Source organism: Eurosta solidaginis, chromosome 3 (genome assembly GCF_040869045.1).
Source record: "Eurosta solidaginis isolate ZX-2024a chromosome 3, ASM4086904v1, whole genome shotgun sequence".
NCBI classification, from domain to species: Eukaryota; Metazoa; Arthropoda; class Insecta; order Diptera; family Tephritidae; genus Eurosta; species Eurosta solidaginis.
In genome coordinates, this window is record NC_090321.1 from 85,465,855 (window position 1) to 85,492,661 (window position 26,807).

Here is a 26,807-nt window from a genome sequence, read left to right on the forward strand (position 1 = left end):
AAGTTATAACAAAAATATTTTTTTTTCGAAAAAACCCAAACAAATTTTTGTTCGCTTTATTTTGCTAAATCGCATGTCCGTCGTTTGCCCATCGTTTGTCCACGATTGTCCAGGAGAAATTTTCGTTTGTCCACCTTTTGTTAAAAAGTTATTTCAAAAAAACAAAAATCGTGTGTGAAGTTGGCACCTCCATTTACGAGTAATTAAAAAAACCAGATGCCATTCGTTTGTCCATGTTTGTCCAGGAGAAATTTTCGTTTGTCCACCTTTTGTTAAAAAGTTATAACAAAAATATTTTTTTTTCGAAAAAACCCAAAAAATTTTTGTTTCGCTTTATTGTGCTAAATCGTATGTCCGTCGTTTGCCCATCGTTTGTCCACGATTGTCCAGGAGAAATTTTCGTTTGTCCACCTTTTGTTAAAAAGTTATTTCAAAAAAACAAAAATCGTGCGTGAAGTTGGCACCTCCATTTACGAGTAATTAAAAACCCCAAATGCCATTCGTTTGTCCACGTTTGTCCAGGAAAAATTTTCGTTTGTCCACCTTTTGTTAAAAAATTATTTCAAAAAAAACCGTCGGCGGCCACCGTGGTGTGATGGTAGCGTGCTCCGCCTATCACGCCGTATGCCCTGGGTTCAACTCCCGGGCAAAGCAACATCAAAATTTTAGAAATAAGATTTTTCAATTAGAAGAAAATTTTTCTAAGCGGGGTCGCCTCTCGGCAGTGTCTGGCAAGCGCTCCGATTGTATTTCTGCCATGAAAAGCTCTCAGTGAAAACTCATCTGCCTTGCAGATGCCGTTCGGAGTCGGCATAAAACATGTAGGTCCCGTCCGGCCAATTTGTAGGGAAAAATCAAGAGGAGCACGACGCAAATTGGAAGAGAAGCTCGGCCTTAGATCTCTTCGGAGGTTATCGCGCCTTACATTTTTTTTTTATTTTTAAAAAAAACCATATGCCATTCGTTTGTCCATCGTTTGTCCACGATTGTCCAGGAAAAATTTTCGTTTGTCCACCTTTTGTTAAAAATTTATCTCAAAAAAAAAAAATCGTGTGTGAAGTGGGCACCTCAATTTACGAGTAATTAAAAAAACCAAATGCCATTCGTTTGTCCATCGTTTGTCCACGTTTGTCCAGGAAAAATTTTCGTTTGTCCACCTTTTGTTAAAAAGTTATAACAAAAATATTTTTTTTCGAAAAAACCCAAAAAAATTTTTGTTTCGCTTTATTGTGCTAAATCGTATGTCCGTCGTTTGCCCATCGTTTGTCCATGTTTGTCCAGGAGAAATTTTCGCTTGTCCACCTTTTGTTAAAAAATTATTTCAAAAAAACAAAAATTGTGTGTGGAGTTGGCACCTCCCTTTACGAGTAATTAAAAAAAACCATATGCCATTCGTTTGTCCATCGTTTGTCCACGATTGTCCAGGAAAAATTTTCGTTTGTCCAGCTTTTGTTAAAAATTTATCTAACAAAAAAAAAATCGTGTGTGAAGTGGGCACCTCAATTTACGAGTAATTAAAAAAACCAAATGCCATTCGTTTGTCCACGTTTGTCCAGGAAAAATTTTCGTTTGTCCACCTTTTGTTAAAAAGTTATTTCAAAAAAACAAAAATCGTGCGTGAAGTTGGCACCTCCATTTACGAGTAATTAAAAAACCCAAATGCCATTCGTTTGTCCATCGTTTGTCCATGTTTGTCCAGGAAAAATTTTCATTTGGCCACCTTTTGTTAAAAAGTTATTTCAAAAAAACAAAAATCGTGTGTGAAGTTGGCACCTCCATTTACGAGTAATTAAAAAAACCAAATGCCATTCGTTTGTCCAGGAAAAATTTTCGTTTGTCCACCTTTTGTTAAAAAGTTATAACACAAATATTTTTTTTTTTTTTTGAAAAAAAAAACCAAAAAATTATTTGTTTCGCTTTATTGTGCTAAATCGTATGTCCGTCGTTTGCCCATCGTTTGTCCATGTTTGTCCAGGAATAATTTTCGTTTGTCCACCTTTTATTAAAAAGTTATAAAAAAAAATTTTTTTTTTCGAAAAAAACCCAAAAAATTGTTTGTTTCGCTTTATTGTGCTAAATCGTATGTCCGTCGTTTGCCCATCGTTTGTCCACGATTGTCCAGGAAAAAATTTCGTTTGTCCACCTTTTGTTAAAAATTTATTTCAAAAAAACAAAAATCGTGTGTGAAGTTGGCACCTCAATTTACGAGTAATTAAAAAAACCATATGCCATTCGTTTGTCCATCGTTTGTCCACGTTTGTCCAGGAAAAATTTTCGTTTGTCCACCTTTTGTTAAAAAGTTATAGCAAAAATATTTTTTTTTTCGAAAAAACCCAAAAAAAATTTTTGTTTCGCTTTATTGTGCTAAATCGTATGTCCGTCGTTTGCCCATCGTTTGTCCATGTTTGTCCAGGAGAAATTTTCGTTTGTCCACCTTTTGTTAAAAAGTTATAACAAAAATATTTTTTTTTCGAAAAAACCCAACAAATTTTTTTTTCGCTTTATTGTGCTAAATCGTATGTCCGTCGTTTGCCCATCGTTTGTCCATGTTTGTCCAGGAAAAATTTTCGTTTGTCCATCTTTTGTTAAAAAGTGATTTCAAAAAAACGAAAATCGTTTGTGAAGTTGGCACCTCCATTTACGAGTAATTAAAAAAACCAAATATCATTCGTTTGTCCATCGTTTGTCCACGATTGTCCAGGAAAAATTTTCGTTTGTCCACCTTTTGTTAAAAAGTTATAACAAAAATATTTTTTTTTTTCGAAAAAAAAAACCAAAAAATTGTTTGTTTCGCTTTATTGTCCTAATCGTATGTCCGTCGTTTGCCCATCGTTTGTCCATGTTTGTCCAGGAAAAATTTTCGTTTGTCCACCTTTTATTAAAAAGTTATAACAAAAAAATTTTTTTTTTCGAAAAAAACCCACAAAATTGTTTGTTTATCTTTATTGTGCTAAGTCGAATGTCCGTCGTTTGCCCATCGTTTGTCCATGTTTGTCCAGGAAAAATTTTCGTTTGTCCACCTTTTGTTAAAAAGTTATAACAAAAAAAAAATTATTTTTTTCGAAAAAAACCCAAAAAATTGTTTGTTTCGCTTTATTGTGCTAAATCGTATGTCCGTCGTTTGCCCATCGTTTGTCCATGTTTGTACAGGAAAAATTTTCGTTTGTCCATCTTTTGTTAAAAAGTTATTTCAAAAAAACAAAAATTGTGTGTGAAGTTGGCACCTCTATTTACGAGTAATGAAAAAAACCAAATGCCATTCGTTTGTCCACGATTGTCCAGGAAAATTTTTCGTTTGTCCACCTTTTGTTAAAGTTATAACAAAAATATTTTTTTTTTTGTTCGAAAAAACTCCAAAAAATTTGTGTTTAGCTTTATTGTGCTAAATCGTATGTCCGTCGTTTGCCTATCGTTTGTCCATGTTTGTCCAGGAAAAATTTTCGTTTGTCCATCTTTTGTTAAAAAGTTATTTAAAAAAAAAAAAAATCGTGTGTGAAGTTGGCACCTCCATTTGCGAGTATTTAAAAAAACCAAATGCCATTCGTTTGCCCATCGTTTGTCAACGTTTGTCCAGAAAAAATTTTCGTTTGTCCACCTTTTGTAAAAAAGTTATAACAAAAATAATTTTTTTTTTCGAAAAAACCCAAACAAATTTTTGTTTCGCTTTATTGTGCAAAATCGTATGTCCGTCGTTTGCCCATCGTTTGTCCACGTTTGTCCAGGAAAAATTTTCGTTTGTCCACCTTTTGTTAAAAATTTATAACAAAAAAAATTTTTTTTTTTTCGAAAAAAACCCAAAAAATTGTTTGTTTCACTTTATTGTGCTAAGTCGTATGTCCGTCGTTTGCCCATCGTTTGTCCATGTTTGTCCAGGAAAAATTTTCGTTTGTCCATCTTTTGTTAAAAAGTTATTTCAAAAAAACAAAAATTGTGTGTGAAGTTGGCACCTCTATTTACGAGTAATTAAAAAAACCAAATGCCATTCGTTTGTCCACGATTGTCCAGGAAAATTTTTCGTTTGTCCACCTTTTGTAAAAAAGTTATAACAAAAATAATTTTTTTTTTCGAAAAAACCCAAACAAATTTTTGTTTCGCTTTATTGTGCAAAATCGTATGTCCGTCGTTTGCCCATCGTTTGTCCACGTTTGTCCAGGAAAAATTTTCGTTTGTCCACCTTTTGTTAAAAAGTTATAACAAAAAAAAAATTATTTTTTTTTCGAAAAAAACCCAAAAAATTGTTTGTTTCGCTTTATTGTGCTAAATCGTATGTCCGTCGTTTGCCCATCGTTTGTCCATGTTTGTCCAGGAAAAATTTTCGTTTGTCCATCTTTTGTTAAAAAGTTATTTCAAAAAAACAAAAATTGTGTGTGAAGTTGGCACCTCTATTTACGAGTAATTAAAAAAACCAAATGCCATTCGTTTGTCCACGATTGTCCAGGAAAATTTTTCGTTTGTCCACCTTTTGTTAAAAAGTTATAACAAAAATATTTTTTTTTTCGAAAAAAAAAACCAAAAAATTGTTTGTTTCGCTTTATTGTGCTAAATCATATGTCCGTCGTTTGCCCATCGTTTGTCCATGTTTGTCCAGGAAAAATTTTCGTTTGTCCACCTTTTATTAAAAAGTTATAACAAAAAAATTTTTTTTTTTTGAAAAAAACCCAAAAAATTGTTTGTTTATCTTTATTCTGCTAAGTCGTATGTCCGTCGTTTGCCCATCGTTTGTCCATGTTTGTCCAGGAAAAATTTTCGTTTGTCCACCGTTTGTTAAAAAGTTATAACAAAAAAAAATATTTTTTTCGAAAAAAACCCAAAAAATTGTTTGTTTCGCTTTATTGTGCTAAATCGTATGTCCGTCGTTTGCCCATCGTTTGTCCATGTTTGTCCAGGAAAAATTTTCATTTGTCCATCTTTTGTTAAAAAGTTATTTCAAAAAAACAAAAATTGTGTGTGAAGTTGGCACCTCTATTTACGAGTAATTAAAAAAACCAAATGCCATTCTTTTGTCCACGATTGTCCAGGAAAATTTTTCGTTTGTCCACCTTTTGTTAAAGTTATAACAAAAATATTTTTTTTTTGTTCGAAAAAACTCAAAAAAATTTTTGTTTAGCTTTATTGTGCTAAATCGTATGTCCGTCGTTTGCCTATCGTTTGTCCATGTTTGTCCAGGAAAAATTTTCGTTTGTCCATCTTTTGTTAAAAAGTTATTTAAAAAAAAAAAAAATCGTGTGTGAAGTTGGCACCTCCATTTGCGAGTATTTAAAAAAACCAAATGCCATTCGTTTGCCCATCATTTGTCAACGTTTGTCCAGAAAAAATTTTCGTTTGTCCACCTTTTGTAAAAAAGTTATAACAAAAATAATTTTTTTTTTCGAAAAAACCCAAACAAATTTTTGTTTCGCTTTATTGTGCTAAATCGTATGTCCGTCGTTTGCCCATCGTTTGTCCAGGAAAAATTTTCGTTTGTCCACCTTTTGTTAAAAATTTATAACAAAAAAATTTTTTTTTTTTCGAAAAAAACCCAAAAAATTGTTTGTTTCACTTTATTGTGCTAAGTCGTATGTCCGTCGTTTGCCCATCGTTTGTCCATGTTTGTCCGGGAAAAATTTTCGTTTGTCCACCTTTTGTTAAAAAGTTATAACAAAAAAAAATTATTTTTTTTCGAAAAAACCCCAAAAAATTGTTTGTTTCGCTTTATTGTGCTAAATCGTATGTCCGTCGTTTGCCCATCGTTTGTCCATGTTTGTTCAGGAAAAATTTTCGTTTGTCCATCTTTTGTTAAAAATTTATTTCAAAAAAACAAAAATCGTGTGTGAAGTTGGCACCTCCATTTACGAGTAAATAAAATAACAAAATGCCATTCGTTTGTCCATCGTTTGTCCACGTTTGCTCAGGAAAAATTTTCGTTTGTCCACCTTTTGTTAAAAAGTTATTTCAAAAAAACAAAAATCGTGTGTGAAGTTGGCACCTCCATTTACGAGTAATTAAAAAACCATATGCCATTCGTTTGTCTATCGTTTTTCCACGTTTGTCCAGGAAAAATTTTCTTTTGTCCACCTTTTGCTAAAAAGTTATAACAAAAAAAATTTTTTTTTTCGAAAAAGCCCAAAAAAATGTTTGTTTCGCTTTATTGTGCTAAATCGTATGTCCGTCGTTTGCCCACCGTTTGTTCATGTTTGTCCAGGAGAAATTTTAGTTTGTCCACCTTTTGTTAAAAAGTTATTTCAAAAAAACAAAAATCGTGTGTGAAGTTGGCACCTCCATTTACGAGTAATTAAAACAAAAAAATGCCATTCGTTTGTCCATCGTTTGTCCACGATTGTCCAGGAAAAATTTTCGTTTGTCCACCTTTTGTTAAAAAGTTATAACAAAAAAAATTTTTTTTTTTCGAAAAGGCCCAAAAAAATGTTTGTTTCGCTTTATTGTGCTAAATCCTATGTCCGTCGTTTGCCCATCGTTTGTTCATGTTTGTCCAGGAGAAATTTTAGTTTGTCCACCTTTTGTTAAAAAGTTATTTCAAAAAGACAAAAATCGCGCGTGAAGTTGGCACCTCCATTTAATTAAATGGACCAAATGCCATTCGTTTGTCCATCGTTTGTCCATGTTTGGCCAGGAGAAATTTTCGTTTGTCCATCTTTTGTTAAAAAGTTATAACAAAAATATTTTTTTTTCGAAAAAACCCAAACAAATTTTTGTTCGCTTTATTTTGCTAAATCGCATGTCCGTCGTTTGCCCATCGTTTGTCCACGATTGTCCAGGAGAAATTTTCGTTTGTCAACCTTTTGTTAAAAAGTTATTTCAAAAAAACAAAAATCGTGTGTGAAGTTGGCACCTCCATTTACGAGTAATTAAAAAAACCAGATGCCATTCGTTTGTCCATGTTTGTCCAGGAGAAATTTTCGTTTGTCCACCTTTTGTTAAAAAGTTATAACAAAAATATTTTTTTTTCGAAAAAACCCAAAAAATTTTTGTTTCGCTTTATTGTGCTAAATCGTATGTCCGTCGTTTGCCCATCGTTTGTCCACGATTGTCCAGGAGAAATTTTCGTTTGTCCACCTTTTGTTAAAAAGTTATTTCAAAAAAACAAAAATCGTGCGTGAAGTTGGCACCTCCATTTACGAGTAATTAAAAAACCCAAATGCCATTCGTTTGTCCACGTTTGTCCAGGAAAAATTTTCGTTTGTCCACCTTTTGTTAAAAAATTATTTCAAAAAAAACCGTCGGCGGCCACCGTGGTGTGATGGTAGCGTGCTCCGCCTATCACGCCGTATGCCCTGGGTTCAACTCCCGGGCAAAGCAACATCAAAATTTTAGAAATAAGATTTTTCAATTAGAAGAAAATTTTTCTAAGCGGGGTCGCCTCTCGGCAGTGTCTGGCAAGCGCTCCGATTGTATTTCTGCCATGAAAAGCTCTCAGTGAAAACTCATCTGCCTTGCAGATGCCGTTCGGAGTCGGCATAAAACATGTTGGTCCCGTCCGGCCAATTTGTAGGGAAAAATCAAGAGGTGCACGACGCAAATTGGAAGAGAAGCTCGGCCTTAGATCTCTTCGGAGGTTATCGCGCCTTACATTTTTTTTTTATTTTTAAAAAAAACCATATGCCATTCGTTTGTCCATCGTTTGTCCACGATTGTCCAGGAAAAATTTTCGTTTGTCCACCTTTTGTTAAAAATTTATCTCAAAAAAAAAAAATCGTGTGTGAAGTGGGCACCTCAATTTACGAGTAATTAAAAAAACCAAATGCCATTCGTTTGTCCATCGTTTGTCCACGTTTGTCCAGGAAAAATTTTCGTTTGTCCACCTTTTGTTAAAAAGTTATAACAAAAATATTTTTTTTCGAAAAAACCCAAAAAAATTTTTGTTTCGCTTTATTGTGCTAAATCGTATGTCCGTCGTTTGCCCATCGTTTGTCCATGTTTGTCCAGGAGAAATTTTCGCTTGTCCACCTTTTGTTAAAAAATTATTTCAAAAAAACAAAAATTGTGTGTGGAGTTGGCACCTCCCTTTACGAGTAATTAAAAAAAACCATATGCCATTCGTTTGTCCATCGTTTGTCCACGATTGTCCAGGAAAAATTTTCGTTTGTCCAGCTTTTGTTAAAAATTTATCTCACAAAAAAAAATCGTGTGTGAAGTGGGCACCTCAATTTACGAGTAATTAAAAAAACCAAATGCCATTCGTTTGTCCACGTTTGTCCAGGAAAAATTTTCGTTTGTCCACCTTTTGTTAAAAAGTTATTTCAAAAAAACAAAAATCGTGCGTGAAGTTGGCACCTCCATTTACGAGTAATTAAAAAACCCAAATGCCATTCGTTTGTCCATCGTTTGTCCATGTTTGTCCAGGAAAAATTTTCATTTGGCCACCTTTTGTTAAAAAGTTATTTCAAAAAAACAAAAATCGTGTGTGAAGTTGGCACCTCCATTTACGAGTAATTAAAAAAACCAAATGCCATTCGTTTGTCCATCGTTTGTCCACGTTTGTCCAGGAAAAATTTTCGTTTGTCCACCTTTTGTTAAAAAGTTATAGCAAAAATATTTTTTTTTTCGAAAAAACCCAAAAAAAATTTTTGTTTCGCTTTATTGTGCTAAATCGTATGTCCGTCGTTTGCCCATCGTTTGTCCACGATTGTCCAGGAAAAAATTTCGTTTGTCCACCTTTTGTTAAAAATTTATTTCAAAAAAACAAAAATCGTGTGTGAAGTTGGCACCTCAATTTACGAGTAATTAAAAAAACCAAATGCCATTCGTTTGTCCATCGTTTGTCCACGTTTGTCCAGGAAAAATTTTCGTTTGTCCACCTTTTGTTAAAAAGTTATAGCAAAAATATTTTTTTTTTCGAAAAAACCCAAAAAAAAATTTTGTTTCGCTTTATTGTGCTAAATCGTATGTCCGTCGTTTGCCCATCGTTTGTCCATGTTTGTCCAGGAGAAATTTTCGTTTGTCCACCTTTTGTTAAAAAGTTATAACAAAAATATTTTTTTTTCGAAAAAACCCAACAAATTTTTTTTTCGCTTTATTGTGCTAAATCGTATGTCCGTCGTTTGCCCATCGTTTGTCCATGTTTGTCCAGGAAAAATTTTCGTTTGTCCATCTTTTGTTAAAAAGTTATTTAAAAAAAAAAAAAATCGTGTGTGAAGTTGGCACCTCCATTTGCGAGTATTTAAAAAAACCAAATGCCATTCGTTTGCCCATCGTTTGTCAACGTTTGTCCAGAAAAAATTTTCGTTTGTCCACCTTTTGTAAAAAAGTTATAACAAAAATAATTTTTTTTTTCGAAAAAACCCAAACAAATTTTTGTTTCGCTTTTGTTCATGTTTGTCCAGGAGAAATTTTAGTTTGTCCACCTTTTGTTAAAAAGTTATTTCAAAAAAACAAAAATCGTGTGTGAAGTTGGCACCTCCATTTACGAGTAATTAAAACAAAAAAATGCCATTCGTTTGTCCATCGTTTGTCCACGATTGTCCAGGAAAAATTTTCGTTTGTCCACCTTTTGTTAAAAAGTTATAACAAAAAAAATTTTTTTTTTTCGAAAAGGCCCAAAAAAATGTTTGTTTCGCTTTATTGTGCTAAATCGTATGTCCGTCGTTTGCCCATCGTTTGTTCATGTTTGTCCAGGAGAAATTTTAGTTTGTCCACCTTTTGTTAAAAAGTTATTTCAAAAAAAAAATCGTGTGTGAAGTTGGCACCTCCACTTGCGAGTATTTAAAAAAACCAAATGCCATTCGTTTGCCCATCGTTTGTCCACGTTTGACCAGAAAAAAATTTCGTTTGTCCACATTTTGTTAAAAAGTTATAACAAAAATAATTTTTTTTTTCGAAAAAACCCAAACAAATTTTTGTTTCGCTTTATTATGCTAAATCGTATGTCCGTGGTTTGCCCATCGTTTGTCCACGTTTGTCCAGGAAAAATTTTCGTTTGTCCACCTTTTGTTAAAAAGTTATAACAAAAAATTTTTTTTTTCGAAAAAACCCAAACAAATTTTTGTTTCGCTTTATTGTGCTAAATCGTATGTCCGTCGTTTGCCCATCGTTTGTCCATGTTTGTCCAGGAAAAATTTTCGTTTGTCCACCTTTTGTTAAAAAGTTATTTCAAAAAAAAACAAAAATCGTGTGTGAAGTTGGCACCTCCATTTACGAGTAATTAAAAAAAACCATATGCCATTCGTTTGTCCATCGTTTGTCCACGTTTGTCCAGGAAAAATTTTCGTTTGTCCACCTTTTGTTAAAAAATTATTTCAAAAAAACAAAAATTGTGTGTGAAGTTGGCACCTCCATTTACGAATAATTAAAAAAAAACCATATGCCATTCGTTTGTCCATCCTTTGTCCACGATTGTCCAGGAAAAATTTTCGTTTGTCCACCTTTTGTTAAAAATTTATCTCAAAAAAAAAAAAAAATCGTGTGTGAAGTGGGCACCTCAATTTACGAGTAATTAAAAAAACCAAATGCCATTAGTTTGTCCATCGTTTGTCCACGTTTGTCCAGGAAAAATTTTCGTTTGTCCACCTTTTGTTAAAAAGTTATAACAAAAAATTTTTTTTTCGAAAAAACCCAAACAAATTTTTGTTTCGCTTTATTGTGCTAAATCGTATGTCCGTCGTTTGCCCATCGTTTGTCCATGTTTTTCCAGAAGAAATTTTCGTTTGTCCACCTTTTGTTAAAAAGTTATTTCAAAAAAACAAAAATTGTGTATGAAGTTGGCAACTCCATTTACGAGTAATTAAAAAAACCAAATGCCATTCGTTTGTTCACTGTTTGTCCACGTTTGTCCAGGAAAAATTTTCGTTTGTCGACCTTTTGTTAAAAAGTTATAACAAAAAATTTTTTTTTTCGAAAAAACCCAAAAAATTTTTTGTTTCACTTTATTGTGCTAAATCGTATGTCCGTCGTTTGCCTATCGTTTGTCCATGTTTGTCCAGGAAAAATTTTCGTTTGTCCATCTTTTGTTAAAAAATGATTTCAAAAAACCAAAAATCGTATGTGAAGTTGGCACCCCCATTTACGAGTAATTAAAAAAACCAAATGCCATTCGTTTGTCCAGGAAAAATTTTCGTTTGTCCACCTTTTGTTAAAAAGTTATACCAATATTTTTTTTGTATGATTTGATAATCGGGGACTGCCCGTATTGCTTTTTTTGTTTTTTTTTTTGTTTTTTTTTTGTCCGTCCTTATGTCACGTTGTTTAAATTTTTCCCAAATTATTAAATAAAAAATAAAATTTTTTTTTTTGAAAAAAAACCAAAAAATTATTTGTTTCGCTTTATTGTGCTAAATCGTATGTCCGTCGTTTGCCCATCGTTTGTCCATGTTTGTCCAGGAAAAATTTTCGTTTGTCCACCTTTTATTAAAAAGTTATAACAAAAAAAAATTTTTTTTTTTTCGAAAAAAACTCAAAAAATTGTTTGTTTCGCTTTATTGTGCTAAATCGTATGTCCGTCGTTTGCCTATCGTTTGTCCATGTTTGTCCAGGAAAAATTTTCGTTTGTCCACCTTTTGTTAAAAAGTTATTTCAAAAAAACAAAAATCGTGTGTGAAGTTGGCACCTCCATTTACGAGTAATTAAAAAACCAGATGGCATTCGTTTGTCCATCGTTTGTCCACGATTGTCCAGGAAAAATTTTCGTTTGTCCACCTTTTGTTAAAAATTTATTTCAAAAAAACAAAAATCGTGTGTGAAGTTGGCACCTCAATTTACGAGTAATTAAAAAAACCAAATGCCATTCGTTTATCCACCTTTTGTTAAAAAGTTATTTCAAAAAAACAAAAATTGTGTGTGAAGTTGGCACCTCCATTTACGAGTAATTAAAAAAACCATATGCCATTCGTTTGTCCACCTTTTGTTAAAAAGTTATTTCAAAAAAACAAAAATTGTGTGTGAAGTTGGCTCCTCCATTTACGAGTAATTAAAAAAAAACATATGCCATTCGTTTGTACATCGTTTGTCCACGATTGTCCAGGAAAAATTTTCGTTTGTCCACCTTTTGTTAAAAATTTATTTCAAAAAAACAAAAATCGTGTGTGAAGTTGGCACCTCAATTTACGAGTAATTAAAAAAACCAAATGCCATTCGTTTGTCCATCGTTTGTCCACGTTTGTCCAGGAAAAATTTTCGTTTGTCCACCTTTTGTTAAAAAGTTATAACAAAAATATTTTTTTTTCGAAAAAACCCAAAAAAAATTTTTGTTTCGCATTATTGTGCTAAATCGTATGTCCGTCGTTTGCCCATCGTTTGTCCATGTTTGTCCAGGAGAAATTTTCGTTTGTCCACCTTTTGTTAAAAAGTTATTTCAAAAAAACAAAAATCGTGTATGAAGTTGGCACCTCCATTTACGAGTAATTAAAAAAACCAAATGCCATTCGTTTGTCCATTGTTTGTCCACGTTTGTCCAGGAAAAATTTTCGTTTGTCCACCTTTTGTTAAAAAGTTATAACAAAAAATTTTTTTTTCGAAAAAACCCAAAAAATTTTTTGTTTCGCTTTATTGTGCTAAATCGTATGTCCGTCGTTTGCCCACCGTTTGTCCATGTTTGTCCAGGAAAAATTTTCGTTTGTCCATCTTTTGTTAAAAAGTGATTTCAAAAAAACGAAAATCGTTTGTGAAGTTGGCACCTCCATTTACGAGTAATTAAAAAAACCAAATGCCATTCGTTTGTCCACGATTGTCCAGGAAAAATTTTCGTTTGTCCACCTTTTGTTAAAAAGTTATAACAAAAATATTTTTTTTTCGTAAAAACCCAAAAAAATTTTTGTTTCGCTTTATTGTGCTAAATCGTATGTCCGTCGTTTGCCCATCGTTTGTCCATGTTTGTCCAGGAAAAATTTTCGTTTGTCCACCTTTTGTTAAAAAGTTATAACAAAAAAATTTTATTTTTCGAAAAAACCCAAAAAAATTTTTGTTTCACTTTATTGTGCTAAATCGTATGTCCGTCGTTTGCCCATCGTTTGTCCATGTTTGTCCAGGAAAAATTTTCGTTTGTCCATCTTTTGTTAAAAAATGATTTCAAAAAAACAAAAATCGTGTGTGAAGTTGGCACCTCCATTTACGAGTAGTTAAAAAACCAAATGCCCTTCGTTTGTCCAGGAAAAATTTTCGTTTGTCCACCTTTTGTTAAAAAGTTATAACAAATTTTTTTTTTTTTTTTTTTTGAAAAAAAACCAAAAAAATTATTTGTTTCGCTTTATTGTGCTAAATCGTATGTCCGTCGTTTGCCCATCGTTTGTCCATGTTTGTCCAGGAGAAATTTTCGTTTGTCCACCTTTTGTTAAAAAGTTATAACAAAAATATTTTTTTTTTTCGAAAAAACCCAAACAATTTTTTGTTTCGCTTTATTGTGCTAAATCGTATGTCCGTCGTTTGCCCATCGTTTGTCCACGTTTATCCAGGAAAACTTTTCGTTTGTCCACCTTTTGTTAAAAAGTTATAACAAAAAATTTTTTTTTTCGAAAAAACCCAAAAAATTTTTGTTTCGCTTTATTGTGCTAAATCGTATGCCCGTCGTTTGCCCAACGTTTGTTCATGTTTTTCCAAGAAAAATTTTCGTTTGTCCACCTTTTGTTAAAAAGTTATAACAAAAAAAATTTTTTTTTCGAAAAAACCCAAACAAATTTTTGTTTCGCTTTATTGTGCTAAATCGTATGTCCGTCGTTTGCCCATCGTTTGTTCATGTTTGTCCAGGAGAAATTTTCGTTTGTCCACCTTTTGTTAAAAAGTTATAACAAAAATATTTTTTTTTTCGAAAAAACCCAAACAAATTTTTGTTTTGCTTTATTGTGCTAAATCGTATGTCCGTCGTTTGCCCATCGTTTGTCCACGTTTATCCAGGAAAACTTTTCGTTTGTCCACCTTTTGTTAAAAAGTTATAACAAAAATTTTTTTTTTTTCGAAAAAACCCAAAAAATTTTTGTTTCGCTTTATTGTGCTAAATCGTATGCCCGTCGTTTGCCCAACGTTTGTTCATGTTTGTCCAGGAGAAATTTTCGTTTGTCCACCTTTTGTTAAAAAGTTATTTCAAAAAAAAAATCGTGTGTGAAGTTGGCACCTCCATTTGCGAGTATTTAAAAAGACCAAATGCCATTCGTTTGCCCATCGTTTGTCCACGTTTGTCCAGAAAAAATTTTCGTTTTTCCACCTTTTGTTAAAAAGTTATAACAAAAATATTTTTTTTTTTTCGAAAAAACCCAAACAAATTTTTGTTTCGCTTTATTGTGCTAAATCGTATGTCCGTCGTTTGCCCATCGTTTGTCCACGTTTGTCCCGGAAAAATTTTCGTTTGTCCACCTTTTGTTAAAAAGTTATAACAAAAATATTTTTTTTTTTCGAAAAAAACACCAAATTTTTTTTCGCTTTGTTAACAAAAGGTGGACAAGCAAACTGTTTCCTGGACAAACGATGGGCAAACGACGGCATACGATTTAGCACAATAAAGCGAAACAAAAAATTTTTTGGGTTTTTTCGAAAAAAAAAATGTTTGTTATAACTTTTTAACAAAAGGTGGACAAAAGAAAATTTTTCCTGGACAAACGTGGGCAAACGATGGGCAAACGAATGGCATTTGGTTTTGTTAAATACTCGCAAATGGAGGTGCCAATTTCACACACGATTTTTTTTTTTTTTTTTTTAATAACTTTTTAACAAAAGGTGGACAAACGAAAATTTCTCCAGGACAAACATGAACAAACGATGGGCAAACGACGGACATACGATTTAGCACAATAAAGCGAAACAAAAATTTTTTTGGGGTTTTTCGAAAAAAAAATTTTTTTGTTATAACTTTTTAACAAAAGGTGGACAAACGAAAATTTTTCCTGGACAAACGAATGGCATTTGGTTTTTTAAATACTCGCAAATGGAGGTGCCAACTTCACACACGATTTGTTTCTTTTTTTTTTTAAATAACTTTTTAACAAAAGGTGGACAAACGAAAATTTCTCCTGGACAAACATGAAAAAAAGATGGGCAAACGACGGACATACGATTTAGCACAATAAAGCGAAACAAAAATTTTTTTGGGTTTTTTCGAAAACAAAATTTTTTTGTTATAACTTTTTAACAAAAGGTGGACAAACGAAAATTTCTCCTGGACAAACGTGGACAAACGATGGGCAAACGACGGACATACGATTTAGCACAATAAAGCGAAACAAACATTTTTTTGCGTTTTTTCGAAAAAAAAATTTGTTTGTTATAACTTTTTAATAAAAGGTGGGCAACGAAAATTTTTCCTGGACAAACGATGGACAAACGAATGGCATTTGTTTTTTTTAATTACTCGTAAATGGAGGTGCCAACTTCGCACACAATTTTTGTTTTTTTGAAATAACTTTTTAAAAAAAGGTGGCCAAACGAAAATTTTTCCTGGGAAAACGTGGACAAACGATGGACAAACAAATGGCATTTGGTTTTTTTAATTACTCGTAAATGGAGGTGCCAACTTCACACACAATGTTTCTTTTTTTTGAAATAACTTTTTAATAAAAGGTGGACAAACGAAAATTTCTCCTGGACAAACATGGACAAACGATGGACAAACGAATGGCATTTAGTTTTTTTAAATAATCGCAAATGGAGGTGCCAACTTCACACACGATTTTTTTTTTTTTTTTTTTTTTTTGAAATAACTTTTTAACAAAAGATGGACAAACGAAAATTTTTCCTGGACAAACATGGACCAACGGTGGACAAACGAATGAGATATGGTTTTTTAAATTATTCGCCCAAGTAGGTGCCAACTTCACAGAGCCCGCACCAAAGAGATGTATAGTCCTTTCCTAGTATAAGGATCTCTAAAATCTTTTGCATATCTGCGAAGGAAACTAGATTTTTGTAGGCCTTTGGAATGGTATAGCAAATGTGGTTAGTGAAGGTAAAGCTGGTATCAAAGACAACGCCTATATCAACCGTTCGCTAAGTGACGCCAACTGGCCGCCTGAAGTAACTTAGGATGAGGAATAGGAGCAAGAGGATTTCGAGAATGACATAGTGAACAATTTTTTCACATTTATGAAACGATTTTTGGTACGGCACCAATCAAGCATATTATTAAAGTCGTTTTGCCGAAAGGTTTGAGAAATTCAGCATAGAGAAGAAAACTGGATTTTCGAAAGCAGAACCCAATATCATCAATAAAAAGCACAAACAGGAATAGAATATTATCCTGGGGAACTCCAGATGTTGTGACAACTGGGCGATACTTAATATTTTTTAATATATGCACATGAACCTTTTCATTAGGTAGGATTGTAACCAACGTAAAAACACAGTGGAATCCAATACACTCAAGCTTTACATATGTATAAGAGGATATGGTAGGAGACTTTGCCCAAGGCCTTCGAAAAGTCGGCGGTTCTAGCATCAACTTAAGATCCGTTCTTGAATGCGGAGATACAAAAATCAGACAATGAGGTTAGTTAGTTAGTGACAGGAGAGCTAACTTCCATCTTTCAATAAAGATACCCGAAAACAGAGAAAATTTTAAGAGATAAGCTGCTCAAAGATAAGACTCTAACACGTTCTCATTTCAGCGACGCCTTTAGTGTGAACATTTCATAATTAACATTGAGTTCGGAGGATGATAGAGATCCAAAGTCGAATCGTTCAAAAACACCACGGCGCAGAATCCCAGCGGGTTAGGGGGTCAGAATATTCCCGCGGTAAGTAGGCCCGTCGTAAGAGGCGACTAAAATACCAGATTCAAGGGGCTGTGTAGCGCAACCCTTCAGGTTGCCAGCGCAATATATAGCTTATCCAAACCCAATTGTCAACCTCACCTATCCGCGGCGAATCCTGTTTCACTAACAGACGAGGCTCTGGCGACCCCAAGCTCCTCATGGAACTTGGGGGTGGGGAGAGAGGGGATGGCCTGAAGGTTTAATGTGGCCACATAAATCGTTCCCGAGATGGTCGGGCTAGCACCTTAATGGTGCTGTGGTACCGGAGCATACCGGATCTGTATCCGGCAAAGGACCATTACATCGATAACACTCCCCAAAGCCTTCGGGGAGCAACCTTATCGCTACAACAACAACAACAACCAGGGAGCAGATTCAGAACAGCAGTAGCGTCTTCAAACTTAGATTTAAAGATACCGGCGAAAAACTAAACTCAATCGTCAAGATATTGGGAACGTTTGCCATTAAAATCCATGCAAGTGGCTATATTAGTGGAACCTTGTTCGGAGGGAACAAAATTCCAAAAACATATAAGGTTGTCTTTCAGCTCAGCTTCGAGCCTACCCATACACTGATTGTACAGAAATTTGTCAAGCAAATTAAATTGATTTACACTATTTATATATTGGTCTTTAACAAAAGTATTCATATTTAGGTTCTTTAGTTTTGCTGCTCCAAGGTACAACAAGGTGTGTTGTTAAAGTCGATCCCATCTGTTCTCGGTCCTTTACTGCGAAAATCTTCAAGTCTGTCACGAGTCCACCTGATTCCATTAGGCTTCAAGAGGATCTTGACAATATAATATACTGGTGTAATAGGAACCGCCTGCCTTTAAGCTCTGTGTAATTGGCATCTACATGTGCGATTAATTAAAAAAATTCATATTTCATTCGTTTGTCCATGTTTGTCCAGGAACAATTTTCGTATATGGTCTATAAGCAGTAGTGTGTACGGTGAGGATCATTTGGGGATCACTTCGGGATCATTTTGGGGACTCTCCAGGGGCTGTGTTCAGTTTTGTACATTTTTCTTTCATACATATTATATGAAGAATAAGTGTACATTTTAAAACTCACATTGAATCTACCCCCAGGGGTTTTCCCAGGGACATTTGGAACCTCGCGGTCCTGCCGGGTAATACCAATTTCACACAACTCAAAAACACCTACAAGGTATGACAGTTTTTCATATTGGTAATCCTTTACTTTAGCTCACAACTGCTAAAACTCGTCCAAAAATATCGGTAGAGGTGTCAAAAGACGCGTTTTGCACCCAGGACCACGAATCTCAAGCAAACACCAATTTGTACATTTTATTTTTTGAAGAAAGCCATGGTCAACCTCAAGAGATAACGATTGTACCTTGTAAGCATGATACAAATATAGAGGTAGTTATACACCTCCCTGATCGCTATTATCCCTATTTTACGTAAACTGTGTTTTGAAATTCCCTTTTGAAACAGCGCTATCATATCTTAATAAAATAAATGTCCCACGGACTTCACACCACCACAAACAGACATCCTAGTTCCTTTCCGACTATTGGGTCGTGAGCTTTTGACAAGACAGGCAGTTTTTCACTGGTGTAATGGCTGAGACCTAGCTGAGTAGCTTAGGCGCTTGGAGACATGAACTGCGCTATATTGGTACAGAGGTTTCCCCTCCCTACGCCGCTTGCGAGGTAGCGGCAGCCTAGTCGCAACAAAGGGGGCTGCTTCCACGAAGTGTTTGGTAGCACAACGCTGCGACTCCGGTTGGCAAGAAGAAGTTGAATGGGGCTACAAAGCAGTTCCTGACTTTGAAACCAATAGATAGCAGAAGTTCCTATGGGCAGATGTCTATTGAGACTTCTTTAGCCAAAATAATGCGTGAGGAAACAAATAAAATTATACCACTAGTCGATTCATCAGATACAACAGAGGGAGTTTAATTGATAAAGCTGACCAATATTAACACATTGAAATGGTTTAAGTGAGATTTTCCATACTTCCAAAGGCAGGCCATGAATTCAATGAGTGGTGAAATCTGAGAACGCGTCGAGCCCTTTGCATAATCAAACCCCTAATATACCTACAGGGGATTAAATGGTACTCCGCATATATTGGTCCTCGTAATAAGCAAAGAGTCAGAGTATATATATACATATATGTTGTACCCAGAGCAAAAAGAAGACGTAGGCGCAGTGCCTGAAACGTTGGAGGGGGACAAACAAACTGCATAGCAATGGTTTGCAGGGTGTTTTTCCACTAAAAAGGTCCGAGTTTAAGAAGCGGTACTCTTCTTAAATACAAGACCCGTACCGTATATATATATATATTTAAATCACAAAAATTCTGTTATATCAAAATTTGTATAAATAGTTTGACCGATTCATACTTATAATTTGAGTAAAACTGGTTTTTCAACAGTGGCCGTATAACACGATACGGCTCAAGATTTTATTTTCTTTTTTGGACTTTTAACAGCACTGTGAATGTTTAATTAAATAAATACACCCCATAAAAAATTAAAAATGTCCAAACATAATTTTCTTGAGATGGCAACACTTTTCCGCAATTTAAAATTATATCTCTGACAACTAGCAAAGTTCATGTCATTGTTTACTATATAGTTTGGCAGCTTAATTCGAGGTTATGTTGAGAATAGAGTGGAAGGCACTCGCAGGCCGTGAAAATAGGCACTCGAATGGAGTGGAATGAAGAACAGTAGGAAGACCTGAGTTGCATTGGATCAATCATTGTATCAATATTAAAGATAAATTTAGAAAAAATAATTAAATACTTGAGTATAAGCAAACATTTTCTTTCAATTACTGCAATTAAGGTGTCGTAGATGCTATATATTCCAAAATTATAACATTTTATGTCTGTTTAAAAATTTAACTTCAATTTCCCTAAGATTTCCGTAATATGGCCATTAGTGATATTTGTGTGTGTGTGCAAATTTTGAGCGATCAGCTGTTAGTTGCGCTACTTGGTAAAGTTTACAATGGTTCATGTGAAATATGTCAAAGTGGAATTTAATTGTTTTCTTGATCCGTCATTGTGGATAAAACAAGTGTGATATCTTATCCGCCAACTGCCTGACAGGATGTTCAATATGGCTACTTTTAAGCGTTTTGACAGGGTCTTCAATATGGCGGCGCATAGCACCGGCTATCTTGCGGGTGATAGAAAGAGATACAGAATGAGACAGCGATAGTCAATAAAAAATCAGGTGATCCAATTGTAATGTTGACGCCTATGCAGAAGTTATCACCATTGTTTCCTATATAGTTTGGCAGCTTATTTTGAGGTTATGTTGCGAATAGAGTGGAAGGCAGTGGACTAGGCAGTCGAATGACATATAATGAAAGAATGGTGTTCGGAGTTTTTTCAAGTTAAAAAAAAAGTGATAAAAGCTTTAATATAAATAAAAATATTGTTTTAATAACAACAAAAACGCCTTATATATTCTATGTACATAAATTCGTAAGGATTATCTCACTTTAAAATTTGAGCTAAATAATCTAGTTTTTTTTTTTGAAACTGAGTCGAGAACTGTGCGTGTGAATGTGCGAATTTTCACCGATCAGCTGTTAGTTGCGCTACTTTGTAAAATTTACAATGGTTATCATACTTGTCTTATTCACAATGGTTCTAGTCGTTTCGTCGCAGTGGTCGTGCAGTGTCAACCTCGGCTCAACTGCAATTTGTCGGGCTTTTTTAGTCGAAACGAAAATTTAAATAGGCCTCAAGGTTGGCTTTGTGCTTCCTTCTGGCGTTTTGGCGGAGTTGGGAGATTCAGTGCTTTACTGTCCTGGGGTCAGGGTGGTGTTTTTGCACTCCTAACAGGAAACAGTAAATTTAAAATTGATCGCATATTAAAATATTGAAAGTTAAAACCTGGAGTAGTGCCATATAAGAACCAACTCGCTTTAAATATAACGGATCGTAAAGGGACATGAAGAAACATGGCGACAGTGAAAAAACATAGCGACAAGTCAAATTGATACAACACAATTACATATATATAAGAAAATTCTCGAAATAAGATATAAAAACTGGGTGGTGCCATTTAAAAAACCAAATTCTTTTTAAATATATAACAGAACACAACGGGATGCTGCTGTACATGGTTCTGGCCTCTATGGTATTACCATTGTAAAAGCAGCTGTCATCAATATAAAGAAGCTCTGCAATTGACGATAGCACACAATTTGAGCGATAACCTGGTGTTTTATAAGCTTAACCTTTAGCCATTAAATTCGAAAGTTCAAAAAAAAAAATAATAATGCTTGTAAGCATGGCGGAACGATACAAGGTGGCAGCATTATTTTTGTAAATTCGATGGACAAATGCCAAAATCGTACTGCGCCGGAAGTTGATGTATCAAATCAAATAAAAAAAGTTTATAATCAGCTGTCCCATGCTGCCATCTTCTATCGTTCCGCCATGCTTGTAAGTGTTTAATCATACTTCATGCAATACAGTTAGCATCTTTAATCCGGGTAGATGCACAATATATATGTATAAGTGTTTATATTCCAGATAGATAAGTAATTGGATACTTACGTTGACCATGGGGATACATTTTCACAATTTGCAGATTTTATAGTGTATACTTAAAAAAAAAACTTGTTGGTTTATACGTTTATTAAAATGTAAATTGAGTCTTCTGCTTTCGTATTGAGTTGTTAGCCTTATATACTGCGTTTGATATTTCTTTAATATTTCCGCAATAACATTAGGACATTGGTTTTATTGCTAAATTACTATTTCAGCCTTCTTGCTATCACTTAAAAGTGGGAATTCGTTTGGTTCTCTAATTATAATTTTCTTTATTATTATTGTTTATTATTTTGCTGCCTGAACAAGTTGTATTTAAAAAATGTTTACTAACCGTGGAGAAAACATCGATGCAGTATCGGTAAATTGAATTTTTTGGTTTTTTCAAACATCGAAACGAATTTTTATAAAAAAACAATATACCTACTTTCTGCGAAACATGCTCAAAACTTGCAATAAAGATAAAGTAAAGAGAAAAAATTTGAGTTAGGAGACGAACACTCGTTTTTCTTATTCTTATTGGCATATAACTTTATTTCTATATAATCTACGAACAAAACATAGTATATGTCATCGAAAAGAGGTAACTTTTATGCTTTAAATAGCATAAAAACTTATTTTCAGAAATGCAAAGGAAGTTTTACAAAATGTATCGAAAACAAGTAAGGAAGGCTAAGTTCGGGTGTAACTGAACATTACATACTCAGCTGCCAAATTACAGCTTGCAACTTTTAAATTACCTTTTTTTTAAGTGGGCGGTGCCACGCCCATTGTCCGGGTTAGGTTAGGTTAAACTGTCCGGTCCATGAGGCCTCACATAGACTGAATAAGTCCGTAGTGTTACCAGAAGTTTGTTTTAAGGACCAAACTGAAAAACCCTAACAAAACAGGACCTACGTTATAAAATAACTCCGTCCTCTCGGCAAATACTAGAAGCTTCCTAGGATTTAAGCCACTTGCTGCTTCTAGATCTGACAGCTGTATCACTCCTAATAGTTGGAGTCTTAGTCTGGCAAGCGCAGGGCAAGTGCACAGAACGTGCTCGATCGCCCATTGTCCAAAACTTTACAAATTTTCTCTTCTGCTTCGGGCCTGGTTATAGTCCGATTTCGTTCAATTTAAATAGCGATCTGAGATGAGTTTCCCAGGAACTTACATACCAAAATTCATTAAGATACCTCAAGATTTACTCAAGTTATCGTGTTAACGGGCAGACGGACGGACGGACATGGCTAAATGAATTTCTTTTTTCGCCCAGATCATTTTGATATATAGAAGTTTATATCTATCTCGATTAGTTTATGTCGTTACGGGGGTACAGTTATACCAACAAAATTAATATACTCTGTGAGCTCTGCCCAGCTGAGTATAAAAAGTGTTTGCCAATATTTTTTTCTTTGCAGATATGTATATACATAGGATTATTTGGAGAGAATCAACAATAAGTTGTGCATTCAACAAGGTATGCATTTTAAAGACACATTTGGTGTATGTTTTATTCGTTGACCTCATAATTTGAGATAAGCTGGAAACTCGCATACGCCATTGGTATTTTAAAAGTGGTCTTAAAAGCCACAGTGAATGTTGTTGTTGTGTTAACAGTGCTGTTAACAACACAGCCACAATGAATCGCGACCCGTAGCTGGTTAGGGGGCATAGAGTATACCCGTGGCAGATACGCCTGTCGTAAGAGGCGACTACAATACCAGATTTATTCAAGGGGTTGCGTAGGGCAACCCTTTCAAGACCAGCGTAATTTAGGTTCTCCGACCCAAATATCAACCTCACCTACACGTGACATATCCGGTTTCTTAAACAGGCTAGGCTCTGGCGATTCAAGTTCCCGATGGAACTATAGGGTTGGGTGCAGAATTTATTTATACATATGTATTTAACAATTAGTCAGACTAAATATAGTTACGGATACAAGGTGAACAAAATGTATATTATAAAGTATGTATGTACATACATATATTATTAAATCAGTTGTCGGGATGGACTGCGATGCCGAGCCACGGGAGTTAATTATTAATGCTGTCGGGATGGACATGATTTCGAACAGCTGATGTATATATACACCCACTAGTTAGGATTGCGTTGTCTGGAGGTTGGAAAGGACGTGCTTCCAAGACACCCACCCGAGAAATGGGAATTGATCAGTAGTGCTGCCTGAATAGACGTGATTTCGATCAGCTCATATATATTTAACACACAATAAATAGGGCTGCAATGTGTGGGTGGTTGGAAAGGATGTGATTCCAAGCCACCCGCCCAAAATTACTGGAGCTGGCGATAAGAGTGGAAAAAACGTGATCCCAAGCCATCCATCAAAATCATTGCGTATTTAAGGTAGTCAGTAGATATTTTTTTTATTACGAGGAGTAAGTCACACTTATCAGGACATAATCTAACGTAGCGTTACAATAACATCACCCCCTGTACTTCCTTTTATTCACTTAAGCCTGAACCCCCCGTACTTCTTTTCTATAGCAGAACCCCCCCCCCCCCCCCCCCCCCCAACTTATTTTTCTATAGCATAGCCAACAACCACTATGGTAAATAACCACACGCTACCAACGACTGATGGCAAACCAATGGTGTGTTTCGTCAATAAGATCATCACACGAGACAATCACAATAGTGGTGTATTAATTTCTCAACAGTTTGCGGTACCACCCGTATAAAAACAGCGCATTTGCATTTTGTAATTCAGTCCTCGCAGGTGAGGCAGCGGGAGTGGATGTCTTTTTAAAGACATGCTTTTCCCCCCTGATAGCTAGCTGAGTGGAAGGGGTGCCGTCATGGCGCGGGTCACCCTTCACTTAGGTAAGGACGACGGGGAGGATGCCTTGTGCTACTTTGCCCCCCCCCCCCCCGCCCTCCTAGGTGTTGTGCGGCCCGACGCCTTAATGACCATACAACCCCTCCCCCTCAGTCCTAGCTTCGGCTGGCGGAGTGGAAGGGGCGCTGTCATGGCGCGGGTCACCCTTCAATTGGGTAAGGACGACGGGGAGGATGCCTTGTGCTACTTTGGCCCCCGCGCCCTTCTAGGTGTTGAGCGGCCCGACGCCTTCATGACCATTCGACCCCTTCCCCTCAGCTCTGGTTTCGGCCGTTTGCCGATCGTGCACACAAGGGGCTACCGCTGTGCCGTTACGGTGCAATTCCCCTCCGCCCACGGGTCGACCCACGGTGTCTCGGCTGGTACAACCCCGCCTCCCTTACGCACCTTCTGCTAGTGTGCAAGTAGGGTAGCTGGGGGTCCAGCGGTGAAACCAGAACTAACCCTAGTCCTCGCAGTCTCTTCCCCAGGTGACCGACCCCGCCGACTATCGATCCTGCCGAAGACTACCGATCAATGCGATCCCGCCGATACCGTCAACCGAGGTCCTATTAAGGTGGCAGACACACTATAGCAAACAACAATATTATATATTAAATAATTTATACCTCATTTATTGGCAATTTAATACCGCAAAAAAAAATTTAAAGCTACGTCCGGTTCCGAGAAACGGGAGTGTCTGCTAGCTTAAGACTCAAGCCAGCAGACACTTCGTGAAAACACGACCTACGACTTCCGAACGACTTGGATAATTGATATTACATTTATTGGCAATTCAATACCGCAAAAAAAATTTAAAGCTGCGTCCGGTTCCGAGAAACGGCAGTGTCTGCTAGCTTATGACTCAAGTCAGCAGACACTTCGTGAAAATACGACCTACAACTTCCGAATGACTTGGATAATTGATATTACATTTATTGGCAATTTAATACCGCAAAAAAAATTTAAAGCAGCGTCCGGTTCCGAGAAACGGGAGTGTCTGCTAGCTTAAGACTCAAGCCAGCAGACACTTCGTGAAAACACGACCTACGACTTCCGAACGACTTGGATAATTGATATTACATTTATTGGCAATTTAATACCGCAAAAAAAAATGTAAAGCTGCGTACGGTTCCGAGAAACGGGAGTGTCTGCTAGCTTAAAGGCTCCATTACTGATACTTAACATAGACTTGACTTGGCTTGCGAACTGTCACTTACAGTTCTGTTAAATGAACATTGCATGTTACTGACTACTCAAAACTTAACTTGACTTAGAAGTCTGTTGAATTTTGATTTTCTATGTAAGTTCTAAGTGACGTTTACATTTTGAGATGCCATTTGTTTGTTTCCATTTCATTTTGACATTTTGTCATACAAATTGACATTTATTTAAAAATAAATTTCAACGCTGATTATGATGCCAGATTTTATGCGCCAAGTGGAGTATAATCGTGCCTAAGTTGCCAAGTTTACGCCAAGTCAAGTCAAGTCTATGCTAAGTATCAGTAATGGGGGCTTAAGACTCAAGCCAGCAGACACTTCGTGAAAACACGACCTACGACTTCCGAACGACTTGGATAATTGATATTACATTTATTGGCAATTTAATACCGCAAAAAAAATTTAAAGCTGCGTCCGGTTCCGAGAAACGGGAGTGTCTGCCAGCTTAAGACTCAAGCCAGCAGACTCTTCGTGAAAACACGACCTACAGCTTCCGAACGACTTGGATAATTTATATTACATTTATTGGCAATTTAATACCGCAAAAAAAATGTAAAGCTGCGTCCGGTTCCGAGAAACGGGAGTGTCTGCTAGCTTAAGACTCAAGCCAGCAGACACTTCGTGAAAACACGACCTACGACTTCCGAACGACTTGAATAATTGATATTACCTTTATTGGCAATGTAATAACGCAAAAAAATTTAAAGCTGCGTCCGGTTCCGAGAAACGGGAGTGTCTGCTAGCTTAAGACTCAAGCCAGCAGACACTTCGTGACAACACGACGTACGGCTGCCTAACGACTACAATAATTTATACCTTATTGATTGCCTAAATGTTTCGATGTCCTAAAAAATATTTTCACTATACCAAAAGGAAAAATTAAATTTTATATTTTGCCGACATAAATTATAACTTTCGAAAATCAGTGAGTTGCATGTTACTGATTACTCAAAACTTAGCAACACTTAACTTCACTTAGAAGTCTGTTGAATTTTGATTTTCTATGTAAGTTCTAAGTGACGTTTACATTTTGAGATGCCATTTGTTTGTTTCCATTTCATTTTGACATACAAATTGACATTTATTGATTATGATGCCAGAGTGTATGCGCTAAGTGGAGTATAATCGGTGATAAATTGCCAAGTTTACGCCAACTCAAGTCCAGTCTATGCTAAGTATCAGTAATGGGCCCTTAAGTCTAAAGCCAGCAGACGCTTCGCGAAAACACGTATGAACTTTCATACATATGTACACATGTACAATGTACATGTTAGCGCGCATAAATTGATTTAAGTAATGCGTAAATCATGGTTCAATTATGTACAGGTTGGCTCATCTCATCAGCTGATTTTATTTATGGCATTGCATGGTCGAAGGGATTGTCAAAAGGAGATGGCAAACTCAAAATGAAACCAACACATTGGCAACATTTTACTTACACATACAAAAACTGCTAAGTTTTATGTTTCCATTCCATACCATTCGCACTAACACCAATACACAGATTTTGACAATTTGAACAGACATATTTTGTTGCTTTACAGATGAGCCAA

The 26,807-nt window shown here is 35.5% G+C and overlaps 1 protein-coding gene across 8 annotated transcripts in view; it reads right to left on the minus strand.

Moving 5' to 3' along the window:
* AGO1 (protein argonaute-2) overlaps positions 1-26,807 on the minus strand; it is a 292,733-nt gene that overhangs the window by 71,806 nt on the left and 194,120 nt on the right. For 3 of the 8 annotated variants that reach the window (XM_067772622.1, XM_067772621.1, XM_067772617.1), the window contains exon 2: positions 21,217-21,510. The exons of 3 other annotated variants lie outside the window; for them this stretch is intronic. In XM_067772622.1, coding sequence (XP_067628723.1) covers positions 21,217-21,235 — 19 coding nt within the window. In that variant the 5' untranslated portion in view covers positions 21,236-21,510. The remainder of the gene's footprint in view (positions 1-21,216; positions 21,511-26,807) is intronic. 2 more of the 8 variants (XM_067772620.1, XM_067772619.1) reach the window with 2 other exon arrangements.